A 23,608-nucleotide genomic window follows, 5' to 3' on the forward strand; every position below is an offset into this window, starting at 1 on the left:
CAGAGACATCTTGCTTGCTGGTAAACCCTGTGGAGTTCGTTTTTTTGGTTGTTTTGTTTAGCAGCTTCTGAATTTCCCTATCATTTTTGCCAAAACAATTTTGATGTTTTCCAGTGTTCTGATACAGATGACCACATTCAGTGCTGTATACCAAATCTCTGAAAGCTGCCCACTCCTTTTCTGTTCCCCTGTTACCAACTGTGTGTTAGCTCAACTTTCCCTCCAAGTTAGCAACAAACTGTTCACCCTGGGAGAAGTGCTTTAATCTGTTGACATTAAATGTTCTTGTAGACCTTGAGCCTTGGGGTTACTGCTTTTGTTGAATGCACATGTTTCGCTTAGAGGATAAGTCTATGATCAGTCCAGCACTCTGCACCAAAAATCACCTTCATCACTCTCACATCCTGTCTCTTCTCCTTACAGTCACATAAGTCTATTAAATGCCAACATGTGCTGCCAAGGTGCATCCACGAAGCTTTATTATGTTTAGGTAAACAGAAGACAGTGTTGGTGATGAGGTCACAATACACACAAGTCTTCAGCAGTCAGTGATCCTTCCTGTTGCTATTTCCTATTCTGTTCTTCCCAAGGACTCCCTGCCATGTCTGATAGTCTGCGCCTAATTCTGGCATTAAAGTCATCCAGAATGATGAGCTTGTCCTCTTTGTTGATGATGGTCTCCAAATCTTCGTAAAATTTCTCTTTGACTTCACATCAGGGTTTGTCATGGTGGGAACACAGGCACTGATGATGGTGCCATGGCGCTTTCCTGCAAATGGCCATCGCATTGTCATGAGCCTGTTGCTCACTCCTTCTGGGAGGTGTACAAGCTTGCTGATTAGTTTTGATTGTGAAACATATGTCAGTTTCACGGTGTTCCCCGTCACTATGGCCAGTCCAGGAAAAAATGTATCTCTCTCCAACTTTGGTAAGCTGACCTTCATTTAGCAGGCTTGTTTCACTCAGGCCTACAATCTGGATGTGAAACTTGTTGAGTTCTCTAGCAGCAAGAGCTGCTCATTTTTCAGGTCTACTGGATTCCTGTTATCCATAAGAATGTGTACAATCCATGTACCAATGGTGAATGGAATCATCTTTGCACAAGTTTTTGTATCTTTTTTTTGTATTTCAGCCACAGGGCAGGATTTCCGTCTGCTATGGTAAGCTGTTCAGGGTTGAGTGAAGCAGACGATTTTTAGGGCATCTTTTTTATCCCCTTCTTCACACCAGGACGTGAGCATTGTTGTCCTTAAAAAAGGCAGCTCAAACACCTTGGGGGATTGCAGAATCCCAATGCTGCTTCATTTCAGAGAGAAGATGATCCTATGGCTTGGGCTGCCTGTGTGCAGGGTTGTGACTATAGATCCCAGTATATCTGCACCTGCTGTTTTGTTACTTGCCCACTGCCACAGGACTCTGAGGTTGGTAAAAATTATATGGATGACTGTTTTTCAACTTATGCATTAAACTGGATTTAAGTGAGGCAGAGTTGTGTTAAGCTGTTGGTCTCCTTCTTCCAGTCACCAAAGTCCAGTGGCAATATAAAAGTCAAAATAACTGTCATGCAGCAGACGACCTTGGAGTCTTTGATGTCTAACCAAGCTCTAAGCAGTCCACAGCACCTGCTTCCACTGCCTTCATGGCATGTTGGAACAAACTATTTACATCTGTTCATTCTGTTGGGGGACATCTTCACATGCTTGGGGAAAACACCTCCTAAAATTGACAGGTTTGAGCCCCTCTGGTTACCCTCAACCTAGTTCAGCCCATCTGCAGAAGCAGATTACCAGGGGTGTGGCTGCTATGCATGTTACAGCTTCTTAGAGCCATAGATGAGATCTGGGTGTCAGGTGGACAACCAAGGTGGAAAGTGGTCCTGAAAAGGGTTTGGCAGCCCTCACATCAGAGGTATATCAGTCTTCCCTGACACTCGTACATCCGAGATAAATGGGTAAAACATAATTGTAGTAATGTTGCACACACCTCACCATGAGAGATTTTAACCATACTAATCTGAAGACTTAGAAGATCCAATTTAAAGACTTTAATTTTGTTACCTCATTTTGTGATTCAAGACACCTACAATTTAAGAATCTTTCAAATCTTTATGGAACTTCTATTCCTATCTGAAAGCTTCAGAGAGGTAGGTTTCAAGTCTCTTGGGCCTTTCAGGGATATGTTTTTCCCAACTTCTGTCTTTACAAAGCAACTAGGTGGCATAGTGAAGAGTTTGTTGCACTTGGACACAGGAAGGCCTGAGTTCAAATCCTACCTTAGAAATTTATAAGCTGCGTGACCTTGGACAAGTCACAAGGGGCCTTTCTCAGTCCCCTTCATTTGTAAAATGGTGATAATAATATCCCAGGGTTGTTGATTATAAAGATGAATCAACTTTGAAACACTTAGTGACTCTGATCAATCCAATGACCAACCACAATTCCATGATGAAACATGATATACACCTCCAAATAAAGAAATGAGGAACTCAAGAGTACAGAGTGAAACTTACTTTCTTCTATTTCTTCCTTTTACTTGCTTTTTTGCGAAGGACGGGTGAAGGGGAGAAACCATATCTAATATAAAAATTTGTTTTGCATGTCTATACATATTTGCAAAGGGTTTTATTTTTCTTGTCTTGTCAACGGGTGGTGGGAAAGGCAGGAGGAAGAGCAAGAATTTGGAACTGAAAATAAAATAAAATCGAACAAACAAACAAAGGCATATTACAAGGTAATTTTAGAAGTAAAACTCTCAAGGTCTCTCACTGCATCTGAGGCCATCATCTGTTGTCCTGACCTTTGTCTTGCCACTGCACTTTTATGGCTTTGGAGGAGTTAGCAAAGCTGATAACTTTGCACAGCTTTGTCTTATTTAAATCCGATTCACTTGCAATTCAAGACATCAACCACCTGATGTCATTGGTCCTCTCTGAGAACAAAGGACAAACAACAGTAACAACCATAACATCACCACCATCATTCCTTGGAACACCAGGATATCCTTCCTCCAAGGATGGTCCAGCTCTTCCTTCTAAAGAAAAGTTTCCCAGCTGCATTTGAAGGAAGAGCTTTCTTCTGTATGCTTCATCCTTCAATTTCCCACCTCCTGACTCAGGTGATAATTCCCTTTGTACCTTGACAGCTGTAATCCTTCTCCCTGATCATATGGAGGGCAGGAATGCACTTTTCAAGTCCTTTCACTTTTGAGTCTGGAACAGAGACTAAGTAGTACTTTTTATACACATATGTAGATACCATGGTGCCAGCACAATCAAACTTAGTACACTATGATACCCAAAGTTCCTTGAAGTAAGATCCTAAACACTTAAGACTCCTTTTGGGTGATGCTCTTGGCTGTTTCTTGTGTCTAACTGCTGTGATAAACTGTCTGTCTTTGAGTCATGAAACAAATCAAATGGTATTTATCCCCTTCATTTCATTTTACTGCTGAGCACCAATTACTTTATCCTTACATTTTAGGCTTTTTGAACCTATTATAGGTTTGTGGTTTATTTAACATCAAGTCTCTCTCTAAAAGAAAGACTGCTAAAAATGGTGCCTGACAGTGCAATGAATCCCTTTTAGGACTGTCCTAGATTATTCTAGCTCTGGAGATAGGAAGATCAAGGTTCAAGATGACATGCCTTTCACACATTCTAGCTTGATAGCTTGTTAGTACCCTGGACAACTATTTGAGACAGAGTTGTAGAGGAGATGCTGATTTGCATCAGTGGAGGAGATTTCTATTGGCTAAAATCTTAGGTCCAGAGCCTCCCCACCACCATATACCTTCCCCTAAATGCCATGCATAGGTATTCCTAAAATATATATAAACAGAAAAAATGTAAATTGTTTTTCAAGTCCCAAGTTTCTATGTGTGTGGGTTGGTTTTTTTTTCTTCCAGTGTTCTATAGAACTTAAAGGGTTTCCTGTAAAATGTTGAAATAAAGCAATGTTATGTTTGCTTTATCATTTTGGGCCCTACTATGACTCAGTGTTAAAGAACAGAGGTCTTGAACATGAAAACTCAACAGTTAAGGGATCCTACAATCTCAATATCTGAAGGTTGTAATTAAAAATTACGTCGGTGCTACAGTTGTTTCTAAACAAAATTCAAACTATGCTTCGATTCCAACAGCCACAGGTGTTCTTTGGGGGAAGCAACCTGAATCAGATTAAGCGAAAACAGATTAAAACAAACTATTTTCATTCATTAATTCATTTTCTGTTCTTTGTTTTAAAAAAGCACATGTCCAATCATATTGCTTGATTATGTATTAAAAAGTTTTCAAAAAGCTCTACAAAGTGCTTGATTTGTTGTCTGAGCCATTTCTATAGATCAAGTGTTATTGGATATGTTTAGTTGCCAGGAGTGTTTAGCTTTCAAATGAAAATGATGGATGATTCTTAAATATATGCAAAGTTAACTACCAAAAGTGAGTTCCTTGCTGAGAGCACACAGTCCCTTCCTTAGCAGTTTCAAAATGATATAGAAATTGTAGATGGGAAAACCTTTTAAGAGTTTGTTCTACTGCCAATGCAGGAAAAATAACAAAAACAATGCTATCTTGTTCACTTCCTAATCAGGAGAAGGCCTTTTATTTTCTCTCAATCATTTTTAAATACAATTCTCAAGTTAAATAGTATTCTAATGATCCTTTAAAAAAGCTATCAACTCACCTGTTGTCTGTTGCTTTGGCAGGCTGCACTCAAATGTTTAAACCATAGCATTGCATTCATTCTATTACCAGCTTGAAACTTGTATGAGTTTCCTATATTTAGAAGAAAAAACAGAAAAAGCTAAGTGAAAAATGATTAGCGATATCTAAAGTCAGTTTGCCACCAGTGCTTATTTTGGTCATATTTTCCCCAAAGCAGGCCAAAATGAGTAACCCTCAAACGAGCAGCAACTGAACAGCACTGGTTAAGTGCTTACTAAGACCCAGGCAATGGGGGCATTCAGACACAAAAGCCAGAATTCCTTTCTTTAAGCTTACATTCTCTTGGGTTAGGAGACAACAAGTACATGTAAAATTATAGACAGAATAAGTAAGGGGATGCAATGGTGGAGGGCATTGGAAGCTAGGAGGATTAGCAAAAGCTTCCTGTAAAAGGAAGTGCTTGAATGGAGTCTTGAAGGAAACCTTTAAGGATTCTTAGAGACAGAGGGGAGAGGGGAAGCAAAGGTACAGAGATGAAAAATGGAGAATAGCAAAAGGCCAGACTGACTGGGCTGTAGAGTATGTGAAGGGGAGTGATGGTTAAGGCTGGAAAAGACTGGGGCCAGGTTTTGAAGGGCCTTAAAAGTCAAACAGAGAAGTTTCTATATGCTCTCAGAGGTAATAAGGAGCCACTGGAGTTTACTGAGGAGGGAAGGGCAAGGTCAGATCTGTGTTTATGCATAATTACTCTGACAGCTGAATGGAGGATAAACTAGAATGGAGAGAGAGTTGAGAATGAGCGACCAAATTAGAAATTATGTAACAGGCCACATTAGGGGTGCTGGGGGCTTTTAGCTATGGTGGAAGCTCCATAAGTAGACAGAAAGAGACAGATGGGTTCTGGAGGTAGAAATGACAAGATCTAATAACTGAATAGATGTGTGCTTTGAAGGAGAGTAAGGAATGAAGGGAGACAGTTTAACATTAAGGTTGTTATCCTGGTACCTGATACAGATTATGGTGTCCTTGACAGAAAAAGATAGGTTTGGAAGAGGGGTGGGTTTTGGGGAAAAGATAGTGAGTTTTAAGTTTAAAATATCAATGGAATATTCAGTTTAAAATTACCTTTCTCAGAGTCCGTCAGCAAGAAGAGATCTGGGTGTTCTGGGTCATCAGCCATCATCACCATCCATCCTACCACAGATACATTCTTATTTGACGTAGATTTAAACTAAGATAAAATAAGAACATTAATTAAAAATGAGATAATATAGCCTTTGTTATTAAAAAAATAACCGAGCACATACCCCCACATGTATAAATTATATACGTGTACTACTACACTAATGATTATGTACATTATAGGCCTTATGCAAAAAAAAGGAGAAATTTAAAAATAGTAGAAAAAGTAGAAATAAAATTTTCTAGATGTAATAAGGTTTCACTGGACTTTTCACAGAGGCAGCTGGAAGCTGCAGCAGATGGAAGGCCAGATGTAGAATCACGAAGGCTTGGGTTCAAATCTTGCCTCAGATACTTCCTAGCTCTGTGATCCTGGATAAGTCACTTAACCTGTCTGCTTTGGTTTTCTCATCTGTAAAATGGGGAGAGCAGTAGCCCTTACAATGCCTTGGGTTGTTGTGAGGATAAAATGTGATGATATTTGTAAAGAAGTTAGCACAATGCCTGGCACTTCATCATCCTTTCCTCCTTTCCTTTTACTAAGCAAGAGAATGAGTGACATGGCCAGATCTGAATTTTAGGGAAATCTATTTGGCCAAAACATGAAAGATGAATTTGGAGTGGGAAGAGATAAAAAAGGAAGACCAATCAGGATGATAATTCAATAATCCAGACGAGAGGTAATGAGGGTATGAACTGGGTTGTGGAAAAATATGGAATACGTGAAGGGAGAATTGAAATGATTTGGAAAGATGGAAATGTGCATGTGGGGTAAGAATGAAGAGGAGCTAAAGTTGACGACAAGGTCACAATCTACGTGCCCCTATTCATGCTATGCAACTTAATCTGTTTCCCAAAAGACAACAGGAAAGTGGGGTTCTTGACAGTCACTAACCTCCAGCCCCTAAGAGGCTGCGGCTCAAGCTACATAGTGATCTGCAGGTTGGAGGCTCTTGGAGCATTTCCTAATGCACCTGACTGCCAATTTGGGAGCCCCCAAAGCAGAAGCTGAAGGGGGATAGGGGGAGGGTTGGGGATAAGGGTAGATATGGAAATGCTGGAGATAAAACTCCACAACATGCTATAATAGGGAGGGTGGAATGTCTACCTTTCTACTGGGTGATCACTCATCCCCTGGGGTGGGGCCCTGGCCTCCACTTTGGAGACCACTGCTCTATCGGAACTTGCCTTTTATTGTCTTCTAGTCCTACAGTTTCTGCCAGGTGATTGTGTAGATATACTTAAATGGTGTCAATGGGTTAATGTGATACTTCTCTAAGGAAACATTTCATTTTCACACTTGAAAACCATGTCTTAACCCAAGGAATTACTATAATTGTGGGAACTTTAGGCCTTGTGGGCAGCCCAACTGAGGTATTTTGAGGAGATGGGCCTGCTGGTATTTCTCACATTATCCTTGGGAAACAGCTGCTTCCTCTGCCTACAGAAGAGCCAACAGTACCAGTATCTGTAAGTTCATAAAGTCACCTTTAAAATCTAGGTAATAAATCAATTCCTGCTGATATAATAATGACTGGCAAAGCTTATGCGATACTTCTATCTTCTACTTTAAACTCAGAATCAAACAACTTTAGAATTCTACAAATTTTGCAGTCAACAGAGCATTAAATTGAAACAAATTTGCTATAGTCTCCAAACTACTTCATGATAGTTGGGAAAGGATGAAAGTACACTTAAAGACCTGGCTTTTACAGTACTCTAACAGAATACAGATCTAAAGAAAACAATTCTTATATATTTTTACTTTTCTCCTTTCCAAACGGGATGGAGCTTGACATAACATTAAAGGAAAAGAGTTTTGGATCATACTTGTGAAGAGCCTTGCGATAACAACAATGATCCCATATTAATACCTCCCAATAAACCAAACACAAATGTCATCTTATAAATATTTAAGCTATAGGGGATCCTCTGTTTTTGGACAATTTACATTTATCTTTTGAAAGGAGACTTAATTTGACTGTTTTATTTGATCGCCAAATTAGTTTCAATGTCTTATTTGAAGACTGCTGCATGAAGAAAAAAATGACCCATACATTAGTAATATAAAGGTACTAGAGAAATGGAAAATAGAAATTAGGTAGTTTTTAAGGTAATAAAGTGCAAGAATAAGAACTTGTACAATTTCCTACTTGTTGGTTCGATGGCTTATGTCTTTTCAAAGGATTTTAGCATGATTTCCTGATTTTTCCTCCTGCCTTTTCTAAAAGCCTGAGTTGCTGAAATTCATCATTCAGTCAAGAAATTTAAACCAAGACAACTCTCTGAAACATGTTATTTCTTTCTTTAGGCTAAGGTCTTGATAATCAACCTAATTTCCTTGGTAATCTTTTAGACTTTAATTTCTAAACATTTAAAAAATGAAGTGCAAATTATCACAGAATCATATGCAGCTCTTGTACAATGCAATGCAAAACACATGTCCAATAAATGATTTCTGATACATTTAATGAATCTTACAACTTCTTTATTATGACTTCTTTCCAATCAAAAATTCAAAAAGCACTTTATTGTTAAATTACCATCCTTTCAAGATAACAGATTTTGTGATTCACACATGAAGAGACTGTTGTCACCTGGTGCCAAATAAGAAAACAAGGATAGGTATTTTGCAGATTCTTTAATTTCCCTATACAGTGAAGCAATGCTCTTTAGTTAGAACTAAATAGAACCAGAAATGAAAATTATGTGTCTATTCTTACCAGTGAGGACTTAAGTTTAGTTTTTTGACCAACACCCAATTAAAACAAATATTTTTAGAAACCATTCAACTGTATTAATCATGGGGGGAAAGGGAAAAATGTTGAAGTAAAAATCATGTTAAACAACTAATTAAACATCTAATTAAGTTGTTCAAATCAATTTTTGAAGGATTCCTAGATAATAAAACTAAAGCTAGTAATTTCACTGTGAGTTTGCAGAGCATTAGTTCAATATTATTTTGAGATTATATTTCCAACAATTAGTACCACAAAAACTACTGAAACGTATAGTAAGAATGGAAAATGTAAGATCTGTGCTAATAAAAATCTTGCAGAAAATTATTTCAAAGTGAAAATATTCTAACAAAAGATGTATTTAACTAGTCTTGGGGCACACAGTATGTACACCAAGTGACATGTACGTTTGACCCTGGGGCCACCTGGGGCTGTGCCTTAAAAGCCTATATATATTTTAAACACCTAACTTGTACACATACTTAAATAAAGAGGTATTGTTTGGGCTACAAACATATGCTGTTATAGGTTAACAGGCTAATAAAGTAAATTTTCCCTCAGTGTAAGTATTGTAACCACTTAATTTCCCCAAAACTTGAAAATAAATATTACTTGTATGTTAAGATCAGAGCCTCAACTAACCAAATGTTTCTTACCAACCAGTGCCTGGAAGAACTCCTTTCATTAGAAAATAATTTGTTTAGGAGGATTACAGGTGGATTTTCTTAACTATATTGTTAACTTTGAAGGTAAGCACTGATAAAGAATTCAATTAAAATATGTTTCCCTACACTAATCCCTGCATTTTAAAGGCTAAAGACCATTTTTCTGAGTCACAGTAGAAATTAACATTCAAGGTATCAATGACTGACAAAGTTCCAAGTGACTCTCTGTGGTCATTTGATTGGTCACTTGTGTTTTGTCCTTTGTTTTCCAAGAGGACCATGACATCAAGATGATGACAAGACTTGCAGTTGACTTTGATTTGAGTGAGGGAGGGCTGTGCAAGGTCACCAACCTCACTTTCTTCTCCTGAGCCATCTGGGTCCAGTGGCCTGATACTCATCAGGAGGGTTGGAGATGGCCCCGGATGCAATGTGAGACCCTGGCCCTTTCAGGCTAAAGTCTTACAGCATTCTCACTTTGAGTCACTTAAAGATCTTCAGTAGCTCTATAAAATGCTGCTGATATTAAACATAAACTGTTCAGCCTGGCATTGGAAGTATCCGGCTCATGCCAGCTTTCATGGTAGACTTTTTTATAGGCTTCTCCTAGAACATGCTATTCAGCTAGACTGACGTGCTAATCATTCTCAGAGCTCCACACCCTATCTCCTGCCTCTGGGCCCTCAGGTAAGATGTGCCTCATGCTCCCCTTCCTCACTTGTGTCTCTCAGAATCTCTGGCTTCTTTCTGAAGCTAAGCTTATGTACAATCCTCTATGTAGAATCTTTCTTCATCTCCCTAGCTATTAATGCATTGGGAATGCACTGTATTTTTTCCTTCCCCAGGGAAGTGTAAGCTCCTTCCATTCATGGTTTTGTCACTGAATTCCTGGCCACATTCTCCAGTACTGGAGCACTCTCACACCTGTGACGCAGGAGTGGGAGGAAGCATGCTGCTTCCTCCTTACTACACACACTCCATAATGCTCCCTACCCTTCTGCTATTCAGCAAGCTCTCTTCCTCAGAGGTTCTTTCCACAATTTCTCCCATCCTCCCTTACATGCTCTCATTATTTGTATGTTCATTCTAATCCAGAAACAGACAGGTATGGTCCTAGACATTGAAGATTTTCATAAACTTCGAGGAGATAAAAGTATATGTAATGAAGTCCATCCCTAGAGATTGGCATAGAGAGGAAGACTGAATAAAGCAATAAATTTCTTTAAAAAGGAAGAATATTTTAGGACCAATAAATAACTGCTGCTAGGATCTTAATAAGGTGCTATAGTTTCTTGTTCTCCACTGACCACATTCTATTGACTCTATGCCTAAAACGTTCTTCCTCCTTTTCACACTGCCTTTGGATAGCCCTGGCTTCATTTAAGGCTCAGTTCTGGGGTCTCCTCCTACGCTGTAGTGGAATATCACTATCACTCTGGAGAAGTAATAATTTTGATCTGGTTTAAGTTGTGACCCTAATGGTCATTCATGTATGCTTTTATTAATACTAGGATGAATCAAAATGTCTGATCTTAGCCAGATAAAACTCTGCTGAGCAGGTTTCCCACCTTTAGTTATCTGTCAGCTGGTGGTTCATTGGACAGAGCACTGGGCCTGGAACTGGGGAGACCTGAGTTCAAGTCTGATTTCTGACACTTATTAGATGTGCGATCCTGGGACAAGTTATTTGACTTGCTTGCCTCAGTCCAGCCAACTACAAATAGCACTTACCTCCCAGGACTGTTGAGGATCAAATAACCTAATACTTCTTGTTTTTAAGTGTTTAGTATAGAACCTGACACATAGCAGGTGCTATGTAAATGCTGATTTCATTCCCCCCTTCCCCAAACAAATGAGTTCAGAATTTAACGTACAGTCCTGTTTCACTGCTCTTCTCTGTTGTATTTTTAATTTTACAGTTTTAAAGAAAGAATATTACTATAAGGGAATGTGCAAAAGTTATGCAGCTCTTAAAAAGTTGGTAAGGTAGGGAAGTTTGAGGGAAGATAAAAGTGTTGCCCACAGTGAAACAGGAGCAGTTGCACCAAAGGAAAGTGTGATAGAAAACGAAAAAAAAAAACCAACCCCAATGCTAAGGACTGAAATTATTATGACAAAACTGTGTAAACCTCAGAAAAAAAGCAAAGATTTTAAGAAGGAAGTAGAATCTAGAGGAGCTGTTCCTCATTCCTCTACAGTATGAAGCTGGCTTCTTGAGTAAGAAATTGAAAGATTTTTGTTAACACTAATTAATAAGTCATGCTAACTATTCTCATAAATAGTATGGGTATGAAAACTGTCATAGGCAAGGAAGACTGGATTTCTGAAAACTGGAAAAAAGGTGATTTTTACTGATAAAACAATTTTTTTTCATCCAAGGTCATACTAAAACTTGTCAGAAGAAATCCAGGTGAGTCTGTCAGATCTGAATATTTTTAACCCAGTATAAAATACCCACCCCTTCACAATGTTTTGGGAATTCTTTTTAAACTTCCAGTGGGCCTAGAACACTAGTTCTCACTGAGGGGATGATTAATTCTGAAAAACATATTGATACATTGAGAAGCAAAACTGTTCAAGAAAGAAACTGTTCAGAAATTCTCAATAGGAGTCACCCTGAGGTTCTACTTTACACCCCAAACAAATTGGTAAAGTTGACAAAAAAGGAAAATTGCAGATGTTGGGGAGAAGGCTGCAGGAAAGTAGGCACACTGATGCATTGTTAGTGGAATCAGGAAATAGTCCAGGTATTCTGGAAAACAATTTGGAATTATGTCCCAAAAGTTACTCAGTTGTGCATATGTATCCTTTGCCTTGATACCACTCCTAGGCCTGGGTGACTGGCAAAATGATGGTACCCTTGACTGTAATAGGAAACTAGGGGAGGTTTTGGGGTAGGCCTTAGATAACGAGTTCAGTTTTGGACCTGCTGAATTGGCATCTATGAGATCACCAGTTCAAGATTTCCAATAGGCAGTTGGTGGTGTTAGACTAGAGGTCAGGAGAAAGGTTAGGGCTGTCTGAGCTGATCTAAGAGCTATGAGCATACATATAATAACTGAATTCACTGAGCTGATGAGATTGCCAAGCAAAATAGTATGCAGGGAGAAGAGGTGAATTTAAAGACATGAGTATTAAGTGATTCTTCCAAGGTAACAGAGTAAATTAAGGGCAGAAGCAGATCTATATTTATTGAAATTTTGTCTGTTGTTTTGTTCCTGAGGGTTCATTCATTCCCTTTCTGGCTATACTTCTGACTCTGTACCATCATGACTCAATTGCCTTCCCATCCTGGAACATTTCCTTTGCCTTGTGGGTCTCCTCCTCCCAGTGGTGAGTTTCTTTCATTTTATTTCTCCATTCTGGGGGCAGCCTAGGCTTGCTAGACTCCATTTTCACCTGGCTCTGTTTCTGACTTGCTAGATGACTTTGCTACTACACCTTCTTCCCCACTTTTCAGCTCCCTTTTATGTGTTATTTTTCTCCCATTAGAATATAAGCTCCCTGAGGACAAAGCTCTTCTTTTTGCTTGCATTGGTATTCCTAATACTTTGTACAGTGCCTGGCACAAAAGTAATACTCAGGTGACAAATGCTTTTTGCCTGCTTTCAATATGAGGAAATTAAGATCAAAGAACCAAGGCCTACTCTCAGCTATTCGTTAACTAGCTATGTAACAATGGACATGCCATAACTTCACTGGGCCTTAATTTCCTCATCAATAAACTGAATACCTTCTATAAACTTAAGGCTCCTTCCAGCTCTAATATTATAAGGTTCTACAGGCATACAGGAAGAGAGAGAGGCAGAGACAGAGAAAATATATAAATCATATTTGAAAAATGGCAAGGTATAAAATGCATCATGAAAGGGAACTCCTAAAATTAATATCTTTCCCTCTCCTCCTCCCCACAGCCCACTGGTACCATTCGGATTACCAGAGCAAAACAGAAAAACTCCCACTTAGGATTCGGAGACTTAGTTCCTAGCTCTGGCTGTGCTATTTGGCGTATGATTTTGAGAAAATCCTGTCAATTCTCTAGGCCTTGGCTGACTCCACTTTAAAATGCTGTCTTTAGAACCCATATTTCTTTGTTCAAGAAGTTTTGGATCTTCCTGTAAAGATCTTACATGACTGTCCCAGGACTTTACTTGAGATTTGTGAAACATCTTGATGAAAAATCAAATGCACTTAAAAAATATGCTTAATATAAGAAGATGAAAGGGAAAATTCCCTTTTTGGTGGGATTGTATTGCTTACTATTAGGTTCCAGCTTTGAGATTATAATAAAGGGAAGTAGAAATCTAAACAGAAAACACCATTAGCTGCTTACTGTGCTTATTAAAGAAACCGAGACTCAAATGTTTCAAATGCAAAAAAAAATTAATAATTAAAACACACATTAAGTATCTCATTAGGTGGAAAAGAAAATCAAAGTATAGAGCAAGAGGTCTGAGTCAAGACATGAATGAAGAGCACATGGAAAAGAGTATCAGCAGTTGGTTCATTCCTCTAGTAACCGAAACAAGACGGTCAAGACGACACGCTTCTGAGTCAAATGATCTGTTTGTTGGATTCCTTCAACCAGAATACATTTGGAATGTTCATGTTTCAAAATGGCATACAAAAAAATCTGTACCAGCTCTCAGGAAAAACTTCAAAATAACAAAAAGTACATTGCTTTAGTATAGGCTACTGAAAATCTGAATATTAACATAATATCTATTAAGCAGCTATAAATATTATGCGAAGTACTGGGAATACAAAGAAGAAATGAAATCCATCCCTTGTCCCCAGGAACTTATAACTGTGGGAGGGGCATGGAACACACACACACACACGAACACACACACACACACACTCTATAATACAAACAGATTAGGAGATATCTAAGAACTTCTGAAATCAGAACACCAAGTCACATTAGAAAGCCTTCAGGCAGATTTTAAGAAATTATATAACTCAGCATTATCCTCAGGTGAACAGGGTGGAGAGTGGAACACACATACATATACCCACACACACAGAGACTTACATGTTTTCTCTCCGTAGCCTTTAGGGACTTGGCAGCATAGTAAAAAAGCTGCGTCCCACACAAAGCTGCCCAATATTTTGTCCAAGATGCTACCTGAAAAGAGCAAAGAACCAAGTTAACAGATTAAAACACATAAATGCTACAATCAACTGCAATAAATTTACTCTCAGATAAGAAAGGCTGCCTGTGTAGTTCTATGATGGCAGAAAAATCTTTCCTGTGTTCTAAAGTAGACTTCCTTAAGATTTCTGCCCTGTCTATTTCCTAAAAGGTCTGAGGCATTTAAAGATTAAACACAATGAAATTAAAGCTCAAAAAAAAAAAAAAGCTGCTAAAGAAGCAAATGCTGGTCACCAGGTGACTACGTGTCACCAGAACTGGGCACAAACGCAATCAATTAGATTCTAAGATTTCTGACAGGATAGAGAAAAGGGAAATGCAATGGATTAAGAAATAGCTGTGGTTTTATGATAACAGAAAACCTCTCATACAACTGATTTTATGCTGCATTACTCCCCTTCATGCTGTCCTATGCTACAGACCAACTGTATGATTTGCTTTTTCCATTCAATCTCTTCTTGCTTCATTCCAACTCAGTGCCTTTGTGCAAATATTTTACCACCTCCCCTTTGCCCAGACCTCTGCCTGTTGAAATCCTGACTTCCACCAATTCATAGCTAGATGGCTACCGAGGCTCTTCACAACTTTGAAACTGTTGTATTTTTGCTTCTTTACAATTTAAAACATCATCCTTTTTCTAATTGAAATTTTAAAAATTTTCAGGGTACTTTTAAGTTTCACTAAATATGATTGTCCTTCTTTACCACAATCAGTAGATGCTACTTTGTTGAAATGTTTCCTTACTTCATGAAGGAAACTTTATTATCTATCCTTCACTTTGACAAGTAACTATGCCTTTAACTTTTTTTTTTTTTGAAATGGTGACTTTTTTAGAAGCGTAATCAGAATTAAGTTTGGGAATCATTGTACTTTTTGCTAATTGTCACCAGTTCAAAGTTGGCTGGATTTAGAGTTAGAAAACTTAGGTTCAAATCCTCGCTCACTCACTGGCCCCCTCTGGTCTTTTTCACAGAAAGGAAAATCTGCAAGCAGTCCATATAATCAGAATTCTGTACACAAAGATTCTTGAGAGAACAGTGTATAACAATGAGAGAAAAAGGCTTTAAAACAAACCACATAGATGAAAATCCTGTATTTAGACTAGTGAATTCAGAGGGTGATTCTTTGCTTCATAACAGACAGAAAACAGGTTTCCTTTAAATAATAAGAGATGCTAATGCATTTAAAATATGATTTTACTTACATTCAACTTTCTGGTAACACAGATACATATTGTACAGGAAGGCATACATGTAACCAGGTTACCTCCAAGTCATATTGGTTACTTTTTTCTAGCTTCATTATCACATTATTTTAGACCTAAAACAATTACAATCTCATACTTAAGATAAATATGATATGATGAAGTCTTACTGTAGGCTTTTTGCCTTCTTTTAAAACAGTTTTCCTCCTGAGAACACCTTGAATAGTAACTGCTCCTGGATATAGATGTACAGCCAAATCTTCTGACTCTGCAGAACTATGATTATGTAAAAGAAAGAAAAAGAAACATGTAAGAGCTTTTAGTCTAGGCAGTTATCAAGGTAGGTAATACTCAAATGAAACATTATTCTTCTTAAATTTTAAATTGTTTTACTTCATTGCTTAGAACTCAGAGAAAAAAGGAATGGCAAGCAGGAAAAACTTATTTATCTGAAATTTATAAACTTACAAAAGTTAATTAAGAATCTATTAAATCCAGCAGATGGTTCAAAAGAAAGAGTTTTTCTACATATCAGAACACATTTACAGGCTTAAAATAATATAATAATTTGAGTAAGGATTTAATTAAAAGAATTTTTCTTCGAAAGATGCTGTATTACTACATTACATATACATATACATCTACACCCTCAATAGAATTTTTCTGTACTATTCAGAAAGATAAGGATTCTTTTTGTCAGAATCATTTAAGCAAAACCACAAAACCAAAACAAAACAAAAACCACCAAAAAAAAAAAAGAGAACACACAGCAAAAGCTCAAACAAAATATACTTAATTTAATTTTAAAATATGTGAAATAAGTGATGAAAGCAGTAACAATAAAGATCAAAAAACCTGATCTGACCATAAATCAAAACGATAATTTAACACTGTAAATGCACAAGTAAATTCCATGAGAGCCTACACACGGCTCAAGGCGTGAACATGAACCCCAAACTCTGGTTTCCTTTCCAGAAGTCTCAAGACAATAACGACAACAGCAACAACAGCAATAATAACAAAAAAACCACAAATGATTCTTTTCAATTAGTCTAAATCCTTGTATTTGAAAAGAGATACTTCCTGTATGTAATCAGGTTGAATGCATAGTTCTCTACAGATGCCACGCTGAGTAAAGAAGTCCTTCAAAAACCAATGTAAATTTGAGTTTGTTAGCTGATCTAATATCATAATTTAGGTGTCTTCAAAGTGACTTAAAATATGATAATCACTAGAAAATTTTTGCTAGAGCTATGAATCTGAAGCCACATGCACGGAGAATAATTCAGACACCATCAAATTAACATGAAATTTAACACTAAGAGTTAACATTTGCTCTCTTAGAGTAGTGTTATGAACTGGCTCTTTCATTTACTTCTACAATTATCTATGCTGGTGCAAAAAGGAGCCTATTTTAATTAGAATGGATGAATGAATGTGATTTGAAAGATATGATTATTATTAGGAATATGATGGCTTTGTCAGTGGCTTGTCTAAATTCATCACCTAAAATTTACCTGATACCACAAGTAAAAAGACAAACTGAATGTAGAGATGTTAGCAAAAAAAACCATGTTAAATGATGTCTTATGCTTAACAAGCAGCTTTGTTGCCAACCTGATGACTGAAAGCACCAATAAGATCCAGGCACTAAAGATATCTACTTGAAGCATCTTTAAGAGTTTGCCAGAAAGATGCAAGATGCCAGTAACCATCTGTAGGTCAGAAGGGAGCCATGTTGCAAAATTATGCACATTCAGTCATGAGAAGAAGGTTTTGTTGGGATTTTTGGTTAAATCTTAATCAGTGATTTGGGAAAGAACAGGAATGATGTCAGACCACACCCACGTAAGCCAATCACCAACACCAGAGGGAAATTCTATGACCCCTGAATGCAGGGGAATTGTACCTGCTGGCCTTCATGTGGCCCCGATAGCCATTTCGTGCCACTCTTGTCACCGGACCGAGAGAATGGTATAATCTGTTCCTGTTGGATTCCATTATAAATTGTATATATTACATATACTTTTATCCACACAATCATCATCAGTACCTAGAACAGTACAATAGTTTGTCCCAGTAATATAGCTGACCACTATTACAAATGGACAGTATCTGATGAGTTCTCTCTTTTCTAAAAAAAGCATGCAGCATAGACTAAAAAAAATCATTTATCACTGAGCAGGTGATGTCAGTTCCTCTAAAAAATATTTATTGTTTTTAATGTGACTGACAGCCATCACCAGTTTCATCACCATAATTTTTGTAAAGGATTCGGATTCAGGTGTTACAGATACACAAAGTATACCAAGAAATAAACACTTAAAAATATAACAATTAACTCCTATCATATCTCCTTGAATTCAATTTGAATAGTGATACCTGAATGACCTGAACAATGCATTTTTACTTTATGTCCCTATGAAGACACCTAAAATGCAACAAAGCCTATAAATATGAACTACAACAGTCCTACAGTTCTTTTCCTTTTGATCCCATGCTAACGGTCAAAGAAAAGTGGTGAATCATTAACAAAGCACTAAACATTGGCAGTATTTTATTTTCATATCAATCTATAGTTAAGAAGTGTTAAAACACTTCAAAGCCTTATTCAAAATGTTATGTGATTGTTAGAAAAGGAAAAACACATCTATAGATAAGGACACTCCTCTTTGCCTAGGGAAAGTTAGAAGTAGCACTGCTAACAACATTTAAAATGAAAAACATCATTTTGTTATCTTAAGCAATAGTGAATACAGGCTGCAAATTTAAAGAGGAATGACTTTATGCATTAAGTGTAGTATTTTGAGTGCTGCTATCCACTATCAAGAGTCTTAGATCTGGTTTTATTTTTTTCTATCTTATTTCTTCTGAGCAGCATTTATTTAACTGTACTTGCAATTTTTCACGCCATTCCTAGAAAGAGCGCTCTCATAATGAAACTGCCAGACTCTTTTAATACGTTATTACCCTAGTAATTATGTAGGTATTACCAAAAGACTATAGAACACAGTTTTTGGTACTCCTTAAAATACTCTGTAGTCAACAGGTGATAGTAAGGACTAGGTTCTTTTTCAAGAAGGAAAACCTAAATTGTTAGATAACTTGTTCAATTTGAAGACAAAGTCAATGGGGACTCTTCTGCTTTTTCCTCTTAGGAAAATCTAAGCAAAAAGAGTGAAGATTAAGTTTGCAAAATAAATAATTTAAAAGTAAATACTATTAAAAAAAGCAAACTTGAGGATACTAACAATTCTTAATCCAGAAGAAATGAAATACTGAAGGAATATTTCAATATTCAAAAATATGACATCCTTGTAACTATCCATATCACATACCAACTGGAAGAAACTTTTATGAACATAAGTATTAAAATTTAATTCCTCTTCCAAATTTCTCTTTCATCCTACAATACAGGATGTTTCCTCCCAGAGAGGTCATGGTCTCTTTCAAAATTCTTACGAGCAGTTCAAATATAATTTGAAATCCTGAGGGAATAAGTATTTTTTATAAAACTTGTAAATGTAAAGAAGGGGTCAAATTTCAGCATAAGCTGTTGCACAATTTAAACAATGGAAATAACATTTGTGACTCATATCCATTGTACTTATAAATTATTTCAGTAAAGAGCTGAAGGTGAAGTGCTGTGCACACTTACTGAATGCCCAAATGACCAGAAATACGGAAAAAGCCTTCAAGGAATTTTCATTCTAACATATTATTATTACTCATTTTTTCACTGGAGCTCAGATGTAAATGTTACATTTTATGTCAATTCTGTACGTCATTTGCTATAGATAGACAGTTTTGATCTAAGAGAGTACACACGTAGGGGAAAACGCTACACTGTCAGTTTACATAGGGTGAATAAAAACTTTCTGTGCTACTGAAAACATTCCAATATATTCGTAAAGTTGCATTACTGATACTTTAACTTATTAAATGACACAATGCCTACCTTTGGAACAAAGAAGAAATCTGGGGCTGCCTACTTTTCTGAATTGCTAAAGTTGACATGGCTTACATAAAGCTGGAAGGGATTGTTTAGTTGAATCACTTTTTAAAAAAATATGTAAGGGAACTGAGTAATAACCAGGGATATTTATATAACACTTTAAAGTTCACAAAATACTATAACTCTGTGAGACAGGCAGGACTCTCTCTATTTTATAGATGAGGGTGAAGTGGCCGGCCTGTGGTAACCCAGCTGGTTAAGTGTCAAAGGCAGAAAATGAATCCACTCTGACCCCAGGTGCAATATTCTCTTGACATATAGGATGTTTTCTCCCAGAGAGGACATGTGACTTGACTGAGGTGACCTAGGCTAAGTCAGTGGCAATCATGACTAGAATTATCATCTTCTACTTAGAACTCAAAGGAATATTGAGTCATGGAAATAAGAAAAGCTGTAAAATTCAGTCTTAACATCATGACCTATCTTACAGGGAAATTCTATTACTATTGTATCATAAATATAATCAAATGTGATCTCTCCTTCCTCAGACCATTCAGGACGTTCATATTTTAGCTTATGACTTTAATTCAACTATACAAAGTGTCTCAAGTCATATAAGAATCCTTTACCCTCTTGTTCTGTTGCCAAACCTCAGTCTTGGGTTATTTTTACCACTGGCCTCCTTCACTTCTAATTCACATACCACTAAACAAAACTGGAGCAAATCAGAAAACCGTGGTGACTAGGTCCACAATAAATTTATGTCACATGATCTTAATGGCAGCAAGGTAATCCTTTCACACTTCCCTAATCAATCCATCACCCTCAGATTCATGGTCCTTCAATCTTTCAGCAGAGGACCTTGACCCCTATGTCACTGAAAACACTGAGGCCAATTACTGAATTCCCTTAGTCTTCATTTCAAATCACTCTGCTATCTTCCCTTGAGAGCTCCTTGTTCACACTTCTCCCATGAAGTTCAGTCCCTCCTCTTTGCCAATGTACCCTTGATCTCACTATCTCACCTTCAGCAGACTACCTTACTATCATCTCCACTCCCTCTCTAATTTTCCCTATTAATTTGCCCTTTTCCTTGCTGCCTATACACTCACGTACAACTTGCACTTGATCCAATCACACCTGCTACCTGTTGGCCTTTGTTTCTCCACCCTTTCATAGCTAACCAGCTAGTCTCAAAGGGATGTTGTGAAAAATGCACTTAGCCCAGTGCCTGGCACATGAGTAAATGCTTGTTCCCTCTTGTTCCCCCTACTGTCTTCTAAACTCTTCAGTCTGGTTTCCCATCTCATCTACTAGGTGCTTCCTTAATGCCTACAACTACATCCATGTCTCTTCCATTTTATAAAAACTCCCACTTGAAGTTTCCCTCCCCAGTAGGTATTGTCCTTTGTCTCTTCTCCCTTTCCCAGCTAAATCCTAGAGAAGACTGTGTACAATCAACACTTCCACTTCATTTTCTCCATCTTCCTTCTTACCTTTCTGCAGGCTGGCTTCTAACTCAATTGAAATTGCTCTCCAAAGTTTCAAGTATTTTTTTACCTGACAAATCTAAAGGCTTCTTCTCAAACCTCATCCTTGACTTCTCTAGTATTTGAAGGGGATTGCCGCCCTCTTCTCCTTGATACTCTTCTAAGTTTTTATGACACTGCTCATCTAATTTTCCTCTCTGCCAGATCTTCATCTAGGTGACATGAACTGTAGGTGTTCCTCAGAACTCTGCCCTGGGTCCTCTTCTCTTTTCCTTCCACTTCTATGCAGATAATCCTCATATTTATTTGTGCAGCCCTAACCTTTTTCCCCCAAACTTCAACTGGATGTCTCATAGGGATCTTAAGCTCAATATGTCCAAAACTGAACTCATTACCTTTCTCCCTCAAACTTTCTCCTATTCCAAATTTTCCCGTTATTATCAAGAGTATCACCATTTTACCAGATATCTGGGTCCACAATCTAGGTGTCATCTTTAACTCTTCAATCGCTTTCACCCTCCTACAACCAACTTTGCAAAGTCCTGCCATTTTCTCCTTCATAATGTCTCTAGCATGTGCCCCCTTTTCTTTTCTGATACTGCCATTACCCTGGTCCTAAAATAAAAGTCTGACCATATCGCCTCCTTATTCAGAAGCTCCCTATTACCTCCCAAATCAAATATAAAATTCTGTTTGATTTTGTAAGCCCTTCATAATCTAGTCCCTTCTTATCCTTCTAGTCTTACTTCCCTACTCACCCTTCCCCATGGATACTTGCCAATGCATAATAATGCCTGCCTTGCTGTTTCTTAAACACAACACCATCTCTGGGCTCCATGCAGGTTTACTTGCAGTCCTCCAAGCTGAAATACTCTCCCATCTCATCTTCACCTCCTAATTTCCTGCCTTCCTTCATATGTTATCCAAAGTCCCATCTTCTTAAGATGGCTTTCCCACTCCTCCTTACTGCTAATGACTCCTCTCTCTTCTCTCTGATTTATCTTACATATACCTTGTTTATACATAGTTACATGTCGTCTCCGTCATGTGATTGTGAGCTCCCTAAGATCAGGAACTGTCTTTTATTGCCTTTCGGGGGATATCTCCAGCACTTAGCATAGTGCCTAGCACTTAGTAGGTGCTTAATAAATGCTAGTTGGTTGACTGACTCATCATTCAACTGAAACAGTCCTCTCCAAAGTTATCAATGTCTCCTAACTGCCAAATCGAATGGCCTTTTCTCAGTCTCCATCCTTCTTAACCTCTCTACAGCAACTGACACTGTCAATCACTTTCTTCTACTAGATACTCTTCTTCTAATTTGTTATAACATTGATCTTTCCTGGTTCTCCTCCTACTTGTTGAACTGCTTTTTTCCAGTCTTCTTTGTTGGTTCTTCAAATATATCATGCCCATTTACATCTTGGGGATCCTACAAAGGTCTATCCCTCTGTGTGGGCCCTCTTCTCCCTATAGTGTTATCTAGACTGGTGATCTCATCAGCTCCTATGGATTCCATTATCATCTTTCTACAGATGATCTGAGAGCTATCTACCCTGCCCTACTTCCTCCCCTGAGCTCTAATTCCTATCACCAACTGCCTTTTGGAAATCTCAAGCTCAATATATATCCAAAACAGAATTCGTTATCTCCCCTTCACCAATTTTCCTATTACTTTTAAGGTCCCCCCAATTCTCTCAGTCACCAACGATCCCAAAGTTGTCATTCTGATTCCTCGCTCTCATTCTCCCTGCAGAGCCAATCTGCTGTGAAGTCTTGTTTCTATAACCACAGTATCTCTTGTATGAGTCCCTTTCTCTTTATGTAAATACCTACCACCTTAATTTGGGCCCTCAACTCTTGAATGGACTGTTGCAATATTCTACTAAATAGCATCCCTCCTTCAACTGTCTCCTACAATCCATCTTTCATTGTACTGCCAACCTGATTTTCCTAAAGTGTAGGTACGACCATGTCACCCCTTTAATTCTATAAATTCTAGTGACTTCTCATTACTTCTATGATCAACTAGAAAACCTGTTTGGCAGTCAAAGCCTTACACAACCTGGACCCTTCCTATCTATCTAGTCTTCTATTTTATTCTTCACCAAGTATTCTACAGTATAGCAAAACTGGGCTGTTTACTGTTTTCCATGCACAACATTTCATCTCTTGACTTTTCATATCCCCCTCCTCACCTCTGCTACCTGCCTTCTTTTAAAGACTCAGATCAAATCTCACCTTCTTCAAGAGGCCTTTCCCAGTTACCCTCAACTGCTTCCCTCTGATGTTATATTCCATTTATGCACTGTATATATTTTAAATATAGTTGGCATTTCCATGCTGTCTCTTATATTAGAATGTGGCAGGAACTAGGTTTTTGCCTTTCTTTATATGCCCAAAACTTAGTACGCTGTCAGGAACATAATAAGTATTTCATGAACACTTACAGAATGATATTTCATCTCATTTACAGTAGACTACAAAGTAAACTGGAGCAGGGACTACCTTTCTTTTAAGTCCCTAAGAAGAGTGCTTTCTACATACTGGGTGCCTCAA

General features: G+C 37.8%; 1 protein-coding gene across 5 annotated transcripts in view; it reads right to left on the reverse strand.

The window, feature by feature from the left end:
* The window catches only part of RALGPS2 (Ral GEF with PH domain and SH3 binding motif 2), a 254,358-nt gene that overhangs the window by 12,166 nt on the left and 218,584 nt on the right, over positions 1 to 23,608 (reverse strand). For 4 of the 5 annotated variants that reach the window (XM_072648542.1, XM_072648543.1, XM_072648539.1 and 1 more), the window contains 5 exons: positions 17,514 to 17,591; positions 15,775 to 15,880; positions 14,281 to 14,373; positions 5,786 to 5,891; positions 4,680 to 4,771 (listed from right to left, as the gene is read on the reverse strand). In XM_072648542.1, the coding sequence (XP_072504643.1) occupies positions 4,680 to 4,771; positions 5,786 to 5,891; positions 14,281 to 14,373; positions 15,775 to 15,880; positions 17,514 to 17,591 (475 nt within the window). The remainder of the gene's footprint in view (positions 1 to 4,679; positions 4,772 to 5,785; positions 5,892 to 14,280; positions 14,374 to 15,774; positions 15,881 to 17,513; positions 17,592 to 23,608) is intronic. The other variant, XM_072648541.1, reaches the window with a different exon arrangement.

Source organism: Notamacropus eugenii, chromosome 2 (genome assembly GCF_028372415.1).
Source record: "Notamacropus eugenii isolate mMacEug1 chromosome 2, mMacEug1.pri_v2, whole genome shotgun sequence".
Classification (NCBI taxonomy): domain Eukaryota; kingdom Metazoa; phylum Chordata; class Mammalia; order Diprotodontia; family Macropodidae; genus Notamacropus; species Notamacropus eugenii.